This window comes from Melanotaenia boesemani, chromosome 12 (assembly GCF_017639745.1).
Source record: "Melanotaenia boesemani isolate fMelBoe1 chromosome 12, fMelBoe1.pri, whole genome shotgun sequence".
Classification (NCBI taxonomy): Eukaryota; Metazoa; Chordata; class Actinopteri; order Atheriniformes; family Melanotaeniidae; genus Melanotaenia; species Melanotaenia boesemani.
Window position 1 is genome coordinate 15792357 of NC_055693.1, and position 16787 is coordinate 15809143.

Here is a 16787-nt window from a genome sequence, read left to right on the forward strand (position 1 = left end):
ATGTATCTGAAAAACGCATGACCATAGAGTGTCCCTTTTTTGGTGCCCTTGAGAAAACTCTGTAAACATACTGTTAAAAACCCCAGTCGGCAGCTACTTTAACTTAATAGTCTTGACTACTCATTATAACTAAATCCACCTGTAAGCATCTCTGAAGCTCAGTAATCAACCTTTTATGTCCTCCATGGCAACGTCTAATTTAAAAACTGAGTTGTGTGTGTTGGACAGCCTCCCTGTGATGACAGGGCTTCAGGAAATTGCTACTCAAAGTCAAAAGCTATTCTCACTGCAGATTAAATGAGCCAATGCATCTTATTTCCTTCATTTCCAGTCAATATGCTAAGCTAGCCAGCTGATTTCTTTGGCCTTAAGCCTCTTTTTTAGTTCATTGTACAGCTCAGTTCAGTTCTTCTAGTGCTCTTTTTTTTTTTTTTTGTTTTCCCATTGGATGCTTTCAGGACCAAACAGTACTGGCAACTTCCTAAAGGTAATCTGTCCACTGGACTGGAGAACGCTACAATTGGCATATGAATCCTTAGAGTTAAATGTACTAACAGCAGTGCAATCATTATTTTACTGATGTCTACATGCATTTTTGAAATGGCAGTGGATGGAACTGCATTGTTGATTGTTGATCTTTATGTATTCCTGACTGACAAGCATAGACTGTTTAAAAATGGACCAGGGACTGGAAAAATAGCCGGATGCCTTGAGTGAGTAGACAGTCTGTCATAATGAATCATCATGTTTCTTTTTCTTTGTTTTTTTATGTTTGTTTGTTTGTTTTGCTCTTTTAATTTAGCCGGGATGTTTGGGAACCAGCTCTTGCTTGCATGGTTTAAGGGAGTTCTGCTGTTGATTTAGACATGCTATGTCAATCTTTTACATGTATATATCGTTTATGGTACAGTCAGAAAAAAGCAGGGTTCCTCTGGTTGTTATAAGAGCTATGAAAAAGTTTTAAATGTAACCGTTACAAGTATGTCAAAAATAACTTCTCTGCTGCACAGCTGAACTCCTGAATGTATCATTTGGTTTGCTCACAACTAAGAGATTGTTTGCAAATCTATATGCTCCTATTACATATCAGTGCGCGTAGCAAATGAAGCATGATATTACCACAGTACAGATATAAAACCTGCAGTTTTTTTGCCCCCATCTCAGTTAATATATTATGCTCCAAGAAGAGTTTAACACTTCTGTACTCAAAGCTGCTCACACTTGTTTCCATAGTACACAAAGACACACAGTTTTTCACAGTTTCAGACAAGATGCTGACAGGTCTTTCAAAAATATAAAAAAAGGCAAGTTACAGTTTCTCAGTTGAGTCGAGTCTTACTGCAAACAAGTTCATGTTAAGTTGTACATCACTGAAAATCAAATAAACATTTTCTGTCTGGACTGGGAATCCTGCTGTGAAACCCCACCGGGGTCAGGCTCTACTCTGCTCTCACTATGCTAACTACTCTTAATTTACAGCTCCCCTGGGCTACAACAGTCATAACCCCACCTGCACTGTTGACATAACAGCTGGTCAGATGAGAATGGAAGCCGGGGGGGGTCCAATTGGGAGCTGATTCATATTTTTGCCACCATTGCATTTGTGGATTGTGTCAACATCACAGGGTAGCTCATAACCTATCCTCCTCTACAGAACAGCTGCCTCTTCATCCTCCCTCCTATACCCTCTGCTGCTTCGCATTCCGGTTTAACCACAATAAAAAAGAGCTTTTGAGTCAGTTTTGATCAGCAAACAAGGATTCCTCTGATATTTGTAAATAACATTCAGCACACAATTTACATCAACACTCTCATTTGGTGATACTGGAAAATTATATTCCTCCCCTCATCTTAGAAAGCCATCGTTTACCAAAAACTACATGTTGCTTTACCACTTAGACCATCAACATGAAGATGTGGTCAAGCAAACAAGCTTACTTTAGAACTTTATTAGAGATTACTTCCATGACTCTGCTATTTAGCTTTACAGCACTGCAGCAAATGTCAACTGGGACAGTCTGTGCAGAGCTGAAACTCAGTTACTGCAATAAAGCCAAATATGGAACAGCTAGAGAAACATCTCGACATATAAATCTAATTAAAACCTAAAAGCATGTGTCAGGACAGCTCCTTGCCAGCCATATTGTGAATGAATAATTCATTTAAGAAAGAGAGAGACCATGAGAAACGGTAGCTGGGTAGTCATGTATCTGCTAGGCTGTGGGGTTTGAAATCCCCGCACTGACTGTATCACTCCTGGGTTATACAAACAGCCCTATTGGGAGCTTGGTAAACAGTCAGCAAAATGACAGATGCACACACTTATTGTAGGCTGTGATGGCTGTGATGAACTTGCAGCAGGAAAGTCTGTTCAACACGGATGTGTTAATGCGAGGAGTTAAAACAGACTCTTTTTTTTATTTACAGTTAAAACCTGTGAGGAAAACAGAGATTGGGACAGCAGTGGAAGTCAGTCTTTTTATACTTTTAAAGCACATAAACACACATCCATACACAACTCCCCCACATTATGTGCCTCCAGCTATACCCCTCCCCAAGTCCATTAACTCTATATGGACACCTGCTACCCCACTAACCTCATCCCCCCACATGTCATAACCACCCTGACTCCCCTCTTCCCAAACACACACATCCCCCACATCCTGTTTGGATGACAAAGCCCTGCAGTCTCCAACCCTCTCCTGGACAAAACTGTCAACCACTCATAATGCAAAAAATTATATATTACATGCAATCAATGACAACTTGTAAAGCAAGACTATAATACCACTCAACTATCTCCAGTCATCATCCGTCATCCAAACTTGTGTACAATTTCGCCTGACAGCTGTATCTACTTAATGTACAGTTGTTAGTTTTTGTATGATTGGCAACTTGCTATCAGTCCCCACGTTTGCGCATTAAGCTGCAGATTGGAAAGAAAACTAATTAAGTATTAATTAGTCGTCTTCAAACAGACTTTTTCTGCCATTGTCAGTCATTTTGCTCTCAGGCTGTCAAAGACATGCGTGAGTAAATTCATGAATTTATGCATCGGCAATCAGACACACAAACACACACATGCAGCCATATTGGTTTTGTGTGTAAAACAGAAAAAAAAGTGCATTAACAAAACACTGCCGTAAAGTAAGCGGGGCCCTTTTTTCTGTTTGTTTTGTTTTTAATAAGGGAAAATGATATTGAGGATGAATGTGGACACTGAGTTAGGTGTGCCCATATTTCAATGAATGTGAACACAGAGCTGAGCATGTGTCACAGCATGTGGAAGTGGGGAGCGGTCGTCATAGCTACAGCGCTTGGTGTGCATGCCACCAGCGTGGGATCTGCTCGGGTGGAGGATCACGCAGGGAGACGGGAGGGTAGCTGAACGGAAGGACAGCAGCTCAGAGTACTGTAGGTGTTTGTGCATCTGTGTGTAGGAGTGAAGTGGAATCATCTATCCAGCCTCGTCATCATGACTTCCCACACAGAAATGCAAAATAGGGGGAGGAGCAGAAAAAATCTCATTGGGAAAGGGGGTTGCATTAGTCTTTCACCTTTGTGAAGATGGTGTGTGTAAATAGCCTAAGATAAATGTGGCTGAGGTAAATAAACCCACTTCTTTATGGAAGCAGAAAATATCTTGCTTGGATCACACTTAAGCTCAGTTTCTAATGAGTGCTTTTTGAAGAAGGGGGTGGGCTGGGCGTAGCATTGTTTCAAAAAGAGTGGGGGAGGGAGGTCAGAGGCTATTCACTAGAGGAGCAGGAGGAGGTGGTGGCAGCAGCTGGGGTGGTTTTTAAGAGTGCAAGTGAGGAGAGGCAGGGACCCATGCAAATCAGCCCAAAAGCACAAACCAGTTTACAAACTGATTTGCTAGAGGGATGTTGCTGGCTTGTTATCACAAAACAGATTAAACAGATGAGATAAAGTCTGAGCGAGATGTGGAAAGATGATGAGAAGTTGTATTGCGAGAGAGGCCTGACTGTTAACTAGAGGTGCTGGAGTAAAGTCGAGTCAGACAGAAAACAGAAACTGCCTCTGCTCTGTCTCCAAATCCGGCTACTTTTCTGAATCACTGTGGCAGGCAGGAAGTCTTCCCTCAAGAACTTTGTTTCTCCTCAGTCAATCATCTGTGAAGTGGAGAAAGGCCACAGCTTGAATCTGGGTCACAGAGGATGATCGTCATTTAAAAAGCAGATACGGAATGAGAAGACAAGCTGTGATCACTCATAGTGAAATGTAGGGTTTTTTTCCCCCCATTTATTGCTGTTCCACTGAAGTTCAGCCAGTCCAATCAAGGGAATAAAAAACCTTGATCTCTTCTAAAAGCCCCACTGGAAGAAAAGTTGATAACTATTGTTTTACCTTGGATAAGAGACAGAAGATGCAATCTGATTACAGAAACCAGTGTAGTCATAGTACAACTAGTAGTAGTCTTTGCAGCTGACTGTGATGTATGTAATACAAGGCAATTACTTGGCCTCTGGCTATTGGACACCAACTAGTATTTGCCTTTAGGTTTGCCTGAAGCAAGAAATTCTTTAGGCACAGAAGGACCACATCACTAAAGATCACAAAAGCCTCATCCACTTCTATTGATCTATACATGAGTAGCATTAATAAGCACTGATATTGACAAATGAGACACCATTAACCCACGACTGGCTTGGGACTTTATTGTGACATCCAACTTTTATCATTACTAAATGGAAAACTTAGTACTTTGTTGGTGGATGATATCTGAGCTGACAGTCTCGCTTCTGCCTCTCCATTGTTTTGCATTTTTTGTCAGTTGAGCCTACAATGTTATGATATGAAAAACAATGCCACAATAGGGATCTTGTCATGGGCATACACAAAGACAATGTTCCAGAAAGCATGTGTGCAACTACAGAATATAGCAGGCACAGAAACTAATATGAGCAAACACTGGAACAATTACACAACTGCAAAAGCCTGTTTTTCTCCCCAACAGGCCAAGGTCTCTGATTCTGGTTAGACCTGGCAAAAAAATAACAAGTGACCAATCTTTGGGAAATCACTTCCAAAAATTTTCCAGACCATACACAGAGAACAGCTACACCAACATTGAGACAGTGAGTTACAGAGTTCAGCCACACTGTCTAGACAGCACTCTCTCGTGTGTCAGCTGAAGCTTAAAAACACAAGAAATGCATTCCCAGTACTGCAACAGCTGATTCAAGGTACACTGGAAGAGGATGCACTGGCTTGACCACACAAAGCTAAAAATCTGTGTAATTTTTGGGTGGGGAGCCTCCAGCTGTCACCCTTATTTGGGACAGAGGAGAGACTGGGTGTATCAGGGAGTGGCTCTGCAAACTCTGAATCCTGAAAACACTTCAAATGCCTTTGTCAACATGTACCACATCCAAGCCATTAAAAGGTCATATCATGACATGAATAAACTCTCTATTTGAATGCCACCTGTTTACAATCTCAGTGCTAACAATTAAAACAATAGTGTCCATCTGCCACTCTCTAAACCTACGTAACACACATCTACAGCAGAGAACTGGTGCTGAGTAAATTCAAAGCCTGATTTCTCATTTCATTTTTAATTATAAACTTGCTTCACATTAAGAAATTCAACATCCTAATGAGTTTTTCTGATATGAAAAATGAGATTGTTCAAACTATAAGTGCTTTCAAGCCTTTGTGACATTTGTCACATTGCAATATGAACAATTAAATCCATACTTGAGTGACTTTAAGTGCCACCCTTCTTACACTGCAAAGTGAAAATGAACTTTTAACTACCTTCATGTTCTGTGATTGGGCCAATTACAAAGGGCTGCCTTCTTTACTCTGCTGATAAGCCATGTTTGATAGTTACAGCCACTCAGAACTTTCTCTTTTCGATCGATAGCATTGTAATGAGCAAGGAGGAGAGGCTACCACTTCAATGTCTTTTCTGACTTGAAACAAGTGATCACAGACAATATAAAAACATCTGACTAAGACATGAGAATAAAAATAAATAAAATAAAGACTGGCACACACCCCAGAATGTGCTTTTGGATGTTTTATATCTTTGACTGAAAGAGCATATTCATCCTGTTATTGCTTATTGTTTGACCAAAGCATTGTGTTTCAGCTTTCCACATAGTGTAAATATAGAATATTTAAAACACCATAAGAAACATAAGAACCAGTTATTAAATAGAAAAATAAAGCTAATGGTTTGGTCAGTTTTTAAAATTCTGCTGTTCATGGGTTATGAGTGATTGAGCAAAACATATAAAATCATAAGTGATGTGCTCTTTTCAGTTTTCTAAACCAAAAGATCAATGTAAGAGATCAAAACAGCCACTGTGGTGTTGGAAATGGCCATCACCATTTTAGTTCCTTTAATCCACAAGGGACCACGTCAGATGAAGCAGAGGAGAGTTAATTTAACAGCTAATGCTAACTTTCTAGCTTGAGACTCAGGGGGGCATCTTATTACTGGTAATATTTTATTAGAGAAGTTAAAACTTTTTTTTTTTTTTTTAAGAAAGTCAATTGGGGACCCCATTTGCCCCGTAACAGCCCTTATGGGATCACAGAAGACTGGTTTAGGTACAAGCAACAACATAAAATTGCTACAAGCAAAGATACTGGTATTGATTAAGTCTTTACCGAATTTATATTGACAAACACTGTCCACATGAACATGGCCGTGTGCTCTAGGTCTGGACTCAAACCAGCCCAGGTCCAAAACCAAATTTGGCAGTGTTTTATGCCACCCTTCAAGGACTAGGAGCATTTTGTCTGCCTGACTACACAAGTTGCTTTAAATCAGGCAAAATTGACACATTTTTGTAATCACAAAGTCTCATTAACTCCCCAAAAACTCATGGAACCATGTTACATACCATGGCCATCTGGTGTTGTCAGGGTGGTCCAACCATAAAATTCTGGTTTATATATATATATATATATATATATATGTGACACATATATGACACATCATTACAAATGCATGAATAACTGCAGGCGTCAGAATGCATATCTTGTCAGATGTAATCTTCCAGAGTTAAAAAATAAAAGCAAAGTTCCTTAAAATCTAGGTGACTGTTGGCTGTTCTCTTGTCAGCCAAGTAAATAGAAAGCACAGAGGCAGTTAACAGTTAAACTAGCCTGCCTCGCACATATTAGACTTTCAATTTAGTTATATAAACTGGGACTTTGGGTTGGCTCCCTGTTTCAAACATACTCTTACACACAAAAACACACGAACACCACACTAAAAGCGTGACATCTCTCTCGCTCTCTGTTGGAGGAGAAGGAAGACATCCTGTTTGTAAAGCTAATAACCATTTGTTCCTTCAGGCGACTCTTTTTATATGCTTTATATCATAAACCCTTGTGCCACAAATAAACACACGCACGCTCACTTGCACCTGGCTGCAAACTCAGCAGCATAAATAACCTCGATATAAGATTTGCCTGCCAAAAAAAAAAAAAAAAAAAAAATGCACAAGTGGCACCTCTGGGTTTAACAATGACTGATACAGCCTCTGTGCAATACAGCTGTCATGCACCTTTATTTCATTTGGGGTTTTTTCAACAAACAAATTCAAGCTCAAACATGTGCGCTGCCTGACACATGACAGATAAATCAGACAGCTGATCACACATAAGCAGACTTGAATACATCTCTCTCAACACAGATTCTTGTGCATGCAGGCTGGGGTGTTGCACACACAAATGACAAGGCAATCTCTACATCATTCAAACTATTACAGCCAAGCTGAGCCATAACCAGCTTTAGGACAAGTCATTTCAGAGCAATGGCCAGGGATGACAATATGGCTGCAAGTAAAAGTAGTTTTCCATTTTAATTTTAATTAAAACTAAATGGTGTCACTGATGCCAGCAGCTCTCAAACTGGAAGACAGACATAGAGGCACTGTAGGTGGGTAGATAACAAGGGATGAAATATACCATGAAATAGATATAATACATGTGGAGAAAACAAATCTGGGTTGTTGATACCATCTCTGCAGCCTGAATCCTTTCCTTTAGTTAAATTATTCAGCATGGCTACTTGTTTATTTGTTGCTTCTCTAATATTTATAGGACTGGTAAAATTAAATTAATAATATAATAGGTTATTGTGTGGTTGGTGGCCTTTTAAGTGGAACTGATTAAAGAAAATTAGAGAAAATCTGCCACAAAAGCCTGACTGAACTACTTATTCCCAGGAAATATTACTATTAAAGAGTAATTAGAGCAAGAATTAGTTATGCCATATATATTTATGTAACATTTCCCAGTGTGCAGGCTAATATGACCATTAATGTTGTCATAGTAAGAGCAAGCATCATATGAAACCTGATATGCACATCAAAACTATCACTATCACATTAAACTAAATCTTCTCCTTCCTAATACCTTAAATGTCCATCATTGCCTCTGATTCCCATGGGCTAAATAATTATGCAACATGGAAACTCTTTCTTATGTAGCATTCACTGCATGTGAGATCTGCATCTCTACAACAAGAGAAACAATATATTTTGCATTTGCATTCGGAAAACTTGTTCCACAGCCCCCACACCCCGGTGAAAGTGACTTGACATGCTAAAAGAGGACTTGAGGCGAACTGCAGACTAATAATCCTCTTGGCTGAGTGGGGGCCTCCAGCGGGCAGACTTCCACTCCCACTCCCGCCCCCCTCCTCTGTCCCCCAGCAGCGCTGACAGGCCACCCCATCCAGGAACAGAAAAGCCATCTGGTGTTTTGTTTGGGATGGCTCACATGCAGGATGTACTGCAAGCTATGAGTATGTGTTGTCAAAAGTCACTCTTGTGTGAATGTTAGTGTCTGTGTGTGTTTGGGGATGTGCACGCTTTGACTTGTATTTGTCTGTAAAATCCAATATATCACAAGTAAGTGTGTGAGAAAAGAACAAGGTGGCATCATCTCAAGGTCTGGCTGAGTAATAAAGGTTGACTCACACCCACTGGGTGACTTCATATCCATCAGGGTGCAGTGTTAAAGTGTGATCCAGGTGTCCTAATAGTACCTGTATCTTTAGATATTGTGCAGGCTATAATCCATACCCATATGTGGCTCTATTACAAACAACAGCAGGTTGTCTATCTGATCAGCCCATAAACTGAAAAGGTCAGACAGTGTATGGTTAATCTGTGCTATAAAGTCCCTATCACATTAACCTACTTCACCACACACACAAACACACACAGCTGTTCACTCGCATCTGCTAGGAGTGATCATCGATGACTACGACCACCTGACTCATGAGGACTGTAGCTGCTCTCCCCGCAATGATCCTTCTACATCCGCATCTCGCACAGGTGCCGTGACAGGAACAAAAAGAAGAAGGAGATGCTGATGTGTCCCTTTAATCCTGCGCAGAGGAAGAAAATTCACAGGACAGAAGCAGTCCCAAAGCTTTTGTAAATGACTTACCAAGCAGCGCACAGGCGAGCAGAAGCGCACCGGTTGCCATTGTGTGTCCACCTCCGATACCCCCTCCCCCGCCCCTTGTAGATGAGGAGCGGATGACTGCGAGGGTCTGGCAGTGTGGTCAACAACTAGTCCTGAATCAGAAAGGCGTATGAATTCCCTGTGGGGGGAAAGACAGAGAGAAAAAAAAAGAAAAAAAAGAAAAAAAAAAGCTCCCGGTGGGTTGTCTCGAGAGTCAAATCCAGAGCCGGCGAGTCCGGTGATTGTCTGGTGAGCGACTTTCCCTAAGCCTCTGGTGACGCTTCCTCTCACCTTCACCTATCTGTTTTATCGATGACGACGTGTGCCAAGCACCACCACGACCCAACCCACCACTACCAGCTTACTAAGCATCCAAGACTGCGGAGGCGACCCCGCACGCAGCCTCCTCAGGAAAAGTCCAGCGTGACTTGCGCGTATTTGGATACCTGATCAGCCAAAAATAAATAAATATAAAAATTTAAGACCAAACGTGAAGCTCTTATAGATCCGAGAGATTTGGAGTTCGGAGCCGAGCTGGAATAAGTCCTGGCGAATGGGCTTCCTCTTCTCTGAAAGGAGAGCAGAACAGGCTGTGTTTTTTTCCACGGTAAATCCCGGAGACTGGGATCAATCTCCCACTATCGCTCCAAAGAAAGCCCATGGGCGGGCGCTCTAGATGAAGCAGACAAAGCTGTGTGCTCTGACACAACACATCAGTTTTTATCAATTAATACTCCAACTCTAAACCCTCATTTCACTTCCAATAAGCTACACCTGAGCTCGTGTATCTTAATAATTTAGGCGCCTTAACCAAACTGTTATAAGGTCAGAAAAATCCGAAAGGAAAAATAAAAATTAAAGAACCGCTGTGATACGGTCCCAGAAAAAAACATGGTCAAGCGTGCTATTCTACTGTGCTCACTCTTCCAAGGTTATTTCCTTGTTTCCTTCCCAGGACATGCACTTTAGCTGTTTGAAAACTTAACAGCGTGCAGTATGCACCCACCCACCCACTCCTAAAGACACGCCCCGGCCGCGTGGGGGCCTGAGGCCACATTTGCATGTCTGAATTCAAATTCTGGGGCATGCCGTTGATGGCCTGAATAGGTTAACCCAACTGGAGGTTAATTAAATCTGTAAAACTACTAATTTTTTCAGCATTTTATTTGCCATGCAGATCACTATTTTACATAAATCGTTTGGAAAGGTCTGCATGATGATAAGGTCTTCTTTTTTTAATATTTGGATTCAAGGATTCAAGGATTCAAGGAACTTTATTGTCATACCAGCTCACATTTACATGTTTATGGTACGAAATTAGAACTGAGGTCCCGGTTTGAGCCATAAGAAGGAGGGCAATAAGTGAAATAAAATAAGACATGAAGAAAAATAGAAATATAGGCTAAATATAAATAGAATATAAGCTAAATACAATAGAATATAAACAGCAAAATTTTTTAAATAAAAATAACAGTAAACACTAAAGAGCCCAGTTTGCATGTGCAGCCTAGATAAATAAATATGTGCAAGTATGTATGTGCATGAGGTAGTGATAGTCCAAAGTATAACATTTCTGATATTAATATTAATGATATTGCACTTATATGGACAGCAGGTAAACATGTAAACATGTGGACAGGAACTCCCCTGGGGGGAGTAAAGTGTTTGCAGTGCAGGTCTGTTTGTCGGAGGGGGGGTGGGGTGGGGGGGGGGGGGGTGGATTCAGTTGGGGTGGGGATGGGGGGGTGGGGGCAGGGCAGCAGGGTTTGGGCTGGTGTTCAGAGGTGGGGAAGTAGGGTGGGGTCTACAGGGCATGGCAAGAGTTCAGCAGTCTGACAGCTTCAGGGAAGAAGCTGTTCCTGAACCTGGTGGTCTTGCTCCTTATGCATCTCAGCCGCCTGCCTGAGGGGAGGGGTTGGAAAAGTCCATGTGCTGGATGGGTGGAGTCCTTCATGATGCGGAGGGCCCTCCCCCTGCATCGTGCTGTGTAGAGGTCCGAGGTGGTGGGAAGGCTGCTCCCCATAGTCCTCTGTGCAGCCTTTACCACCCTCTGCAGAGCCCTCCTCTCAGCGGCGGTGCAGTTGCCATGCCACACAGTGATGCAGGTGCAGAGGACGCTCTCCACCGCGCAGCGGTAGAAGCTCCTCAGGACAGCGCTCCCTAGTCCGGCTCGCCGCAGCTTCCTAAGGAAGTAGAGGCGCTGGTGTGCTTTCCTGACCAGCTGGGAAGTGTTGGTGTTCCAGGTGAGGTCCTCGGTTATGTGGCTTCTCATTAATGGGTTTTATTTGTCTTGTTCTCTTCACAAACGTCACCTTCTTCTGCATAATTTGCCCAGCAGTCTGTGTAATACAGACAGAAATTTTCTATCACTCCCTCCCCCCTTTATTTCCTTTTCCCACACACATGCACACTCACACTACTGGCAGCCAACATAATGAGGTGCCACTCTGTTTGGGAGCTGCAGGAAATATCACACCTTGCAGAGGTTCCAAGTTTCAAAGTCCACCCCCCTTTGATTTAGATTATGCGCGGAGAAGCAAGTTACTTTGGGCATAAGCATATATTTATTGGTTTCATGACTCTGCTTCATTATTAGCAGGTTCTTAAAATAGACAGGGTGAATGGGAGTTTGCAGGAAGGGAGAGTCAAGCACAATAATAATTCTTTGGTGTCTGAGGCTGTGAAAAGAGAGATACTGTCTGAAATGGACAGAAAGACAGAATCCAAAAAGTTCTAACTTACAGAAACTGAAAGTTCCCTTCTTTGTTGTCCATAAATAAATCAGCAGGCCTTTGCACATGCATGCAAAAAGTAATTTCAGAGGACCCATCAGTATTATCTTTATTTGCTGGGAACTGCAACCATTGCTTGATTTCCACATGATTTTCCTCTTTTTCTTTTTGGAAGCAGTAAAATGATTATTCTCTCTTTGCTGTGCTCATGGATTTCAGCTTGAATACAAACTTCCCGCACAAGCAGTAAGATGGTTGTGGACCCTTAGGCAGAAAGGGAGATATTTACAGAATACAGTGTGTTAATAAACCGTAACCTCACATAACAGCTCACCAAATGAATTCATGGGGAGAAGCAAAAGGAAAAAAAAACTATTTGTTCCTTCCTCTGGAGAGAACAGTGTCATGGTATTACCAGAAAAGAGAAGGAGCTTTTAGTATGCTTATATAGTGAAAACAACAAGCTTTGCTAAACAATACTTCTAACAAAATTAAATTGAATGGAATTAGAGCTTGCAATGAAGAACAAAGGTCATTTGTTCAGTTTTTCCTAAGTCTATCCAAGTGCAGTGCTGCTGAAGTAATGCACAACCACTACTGGATAGGTAGGTCATGTGTGTTACACCTGGTCTACATATTGCTGCACCTAAAATTAGCTCAGTTCTCCACAGACTCCTCGCTGCATGGCCAAGTGATGGCACAGTTTGCACATGCAGGGAGCTCAAAGGCTGCAGCGGCATTGTTTGAGCATTTAATTATGTTCACACTGAAAAGGAGATCACCTTTGGCCCTTTATAGTGATTCTGCCATCTACTCTTAGATATACTTACTTACAGGGGGAAAAAATCTTTGGAGGTCTGTTGGTATAGCATGTGCATGGGATTGCAATAGGTCTCCATGGAAACACGATTCAATATTATGTGCAGTTCTTAATGGGGTCCATTACCAAGATAAAGCATTGTTGTGAGTATTCATTTAGGCCCAATTCTTAGTATTATTACAGTAAACTTAACATTTCATTGTCTTGTAGCCCTGTTTGTTAAGCTGGTTACATTGCTGAAATGAGACAGCCATGGCATGGAGGAAAAGAGTTTTGTTCATTTATTTCATCATGCACACATTTTCATAGTGCTTCCCCAAAGTATATGAATGATTTATTGCATTTCTCTGTGCAGTTTTCTTCAGTCTCCCATGAATGTGCTTGTATTACACAGAGAATACTGTACAGAGCAAGCCACACATGAACTTGTGCACATTTAGGTTCAGATCTGTAGACTAAATAGAGAAATTCAAGTGTCACCTCTAATTACAGATTAAGATCCCCGTTGGGACATATGAAAACCTGCATTGCACACAAACATGGAGTCACATGTTGGGCAATTTTGTGGATCCCAACTTGAGTCTTGGGCTCAAAGAGGGTACATTGAGTTTGTTACATAAATTGTATCTGAAACAAATGAGAAAATAATAAATAAGTAAACAAAAGCATTTCAGGCTGGCAGAGACAAAAGGCATGAGGAAAAAAAAAAGGAGGAAAACAATTTAAAACCGCTTTAATGCCAGTTGATTCTAAGAGGCTTCTGTAAAAGAGTGGGACAGAAACACAGACTAAGACAGAGAGAAAGTTGGAAAATAATCCCGATAGGGAAAGACTAATGGAGAAAAAAGACAAACAGGAAACACAGAAAGAGTTTTTCATTGTCACACCAAAGTTATGTTCCAATATCAGGCTCCTCTGAGATAAATGAGTACAAGTGAGGTTTGGTGTTAAAAGGGTCCCTTTTAAAGTTCAGCTCTCCAGCTGTGCTCCATTAGCTAGATTCCAGAGTACCACTCAAGATCTAATGCGAACTCAGTCGCTGCACAGCTAAAGTAATGTTGTCCAACTTTTCTTTACTTCAGTTCACCTCAGCTCAGAAGATTACATACTGTCTTGTCATATAAGATAGAAATATACACACACACACACACACACACGCACACACACACATACACACACACACACATATATATATATATATATATATACATATATATATAGGACATTAGTCTGCCAGGAGCACGAATCACCACATTATTTATTCATCACAAAGGCTCCTAATGTAGAGTATTAATATGAGATGGCTATCAAGCTACCATTTTTTTGGCCCTTATCTTCTTTTTCAGTCCCTCTTACGGGTCTTATAGCCTATTTCTTGTTTCTTTCCCTTTCTTTTTATCTGTGCTTCAAACTAATTGTGACACTTTATGTCTTTGTATTTCTTTACACTTGAAAGCTCTGATTGCCATAATTGCATGATAATTATATGCACTTATACTTGTGTGTGCAAGTGCATCCATTTTTCAATGTTTGCAAGGACGCAGAATTTCAGCTACATCAGGGTTTTGCAGTAATTACTACTCTGGAATGAAACTCTACTTTTTACCTTTGCATCTGTCTGTAAAGACATTAGTATATGTTTATTTAAATTCACCATTGTTGTCTAATTATAGCAGAACTGCTGCTACTTTATGGAATCATGTAATTTTCATAATCATTAACTGACAGGTGGTTGCAAGAAATGTGCTATATTTATTTAATTTACAAGGAGTGAATGGGGCGATTAAAGGCTTTTGAATGAGGTGAACAAATACTTTAATATCAGAGTAACAATTAGATTTTTTTACCTACCTTAGACAAGCTATTATTTTCACTTTGTGTTGCACCAGGTGTTAATGTGGACTCATTGTTAGCACAAATCCAGTCAGATACATTTCTGCCAGTTTCTGGCAGCAGTGTGGAAAATATCCTCCGCTATCACAGTGAAGGACAGCTGTGTGGTCTTCAGTGCAGCCAGGAAAACTAATTTTCTGGTGTATTCATTAAGAATAATTTTAGTAAGAACCATGCATTTGTGCTGCAATCATGTCTTCTCTCGTTGCTTTCTGTGTCTTTTTCTTCTTGATTATGTGGGTGTTGCCCAAAATGCAACCCAGCTGAATGTCATGCATTATTCATTTGCAATGTGCGGGTCATGAATAAGCACACACACACATACACACATTGTAACATAGGTACAAAATTCACAGTAAATTTCTCATGACTTATTCTGAACAAACTGTGAATAATCCTTTATGTCCCAAAACAACAGCCATGTTGCACAACACACATATTTCATCATTATTCCTCACACAAGTACAGGTTTATCCTTTTCACTGTGAAAAGATGATGCTAGCTGTCAACTGCAAGACACAAAGCATTCTTATCTGTTAATGATCACACTTTTTAATAATAATAATAATAATAATGGATTAGATTTATATAGCGCTTTTCAAGGCACCCAAAGCGCTTTACATTGTGTGAATCCATTATTCATCCACTCCTCACTCATACCTGGTGATGGTAAGCTACGTGTGTAGCCACAGCTGCCCTGGGGCAAGCTGACGGAAACGTGGCTGCCAGTCTGCGCCTACGGCCTCTCCGACCATCACCGAACATTCATCCACACATTCATACACCAGCGATGCCAACACTGGAGGCAAGGAGGGTTAAGTGTCTTGCCCAAGGACACAACGACAGATGACTGCGGGAGCGGGAATCGAACCGCCGACCTTCCGATCATTGGACGACCTGCTCTACCGCCTGAGCCACTGCCGCCCCAATCTTTTTAAATCTTATGCATTGTGAAAGAAGGCAACACACACATGCTAAATGCTCCCTGTAAAACTGACATGACTCATGGCTGGAAGAGAAGGTACGTGGGCTAGAGAACACAACTACAACAGTACCAGATTACTGCACCACACCATTAACTGGTTATAGAGTGGTCATTGCATGTTTGTTCAATTTTTAATTCATGCAGTACCGGTGGTGCCATGATAAGAGTGATAACCTTTACTTCATAGTATTCACCTACAGCATAGACCTAACTTCTTGTATGTAGTCAGAAACTAAATAAACAAACAGGTGTGATTTGTGGTGTCTGCAGCTTGACTCCTATAAGAACCATCACTCAGGCCAATGCACCACAACTACATTACATTTTTATCTGACATGTAGCTTCACAAACCCTCTCCTGACCAGTGCTGAATCCGTCTGACTCTGCTTGACTTTGTGTGACTTTCTACAAAAGAGAGACAACAGCATGCTTTTAGAATTAAAATCCATTTCAGGGTTGTGGTTTTTGTCTGTTAACCATAATTTTTACTTTTCTCTAGAACATTATTAGGTAGTTGTATTAGCCATTTAGAAGATAAAAATGGTGAATATGTAAATGAAGACTAAATTATTTATATATTGTGACTGGTGCTATTGAATAACCAGCATGAAAAGTAGCTACTAGTGTTAATTCACTGTCTGCAGCTCTTTTGCAAAAGGTCTGTTATAATTCTAACTGGCTATTTAGCATTTATCTGTAGGGAACAACTGTAGGCGTCAGACTAATGTCATTAACCATTGACTGCAGTCTAATTGGTAAATGGGTCAAACTTGTTTCATATTATGCTGTCAAGTATGGGTTTTACACGTGAAAGTGGTTTATAGTAAGGAAAGATGGGTTTAATTTGACAGCAGGGACATTAAGTGGTAATTATTTTATAACAGGCTGGCACATAATT

The 16787-nt window shown here is 40.9% G+C and overlaps 1 protein-coding gene across 1 annotated transcript in view; it reads right to left on the reverse strand.

The window, feature by feature from the left end:
- igsf3 (immunoglobulin superfamily, member 3) overlaps positions 1–10429 on the reverse strand; it is a 75233-nt gene extending 64804 nt beyond the window's left edge. Inside the window, exon 1 of the mRNA XM_042001596.1 lies at positions 9442–10429. Coding sequence (XP_041857530.1) covers positions 9442–9481 — 40 coding nt within the window. The 5' untranslated portion in view covers positions 9482–10429. The remainder of the gene's footprint in view (positions 1–9441) is intronic.
- Positions 10430–16787: the final 6358 nt, after the last annotated feature.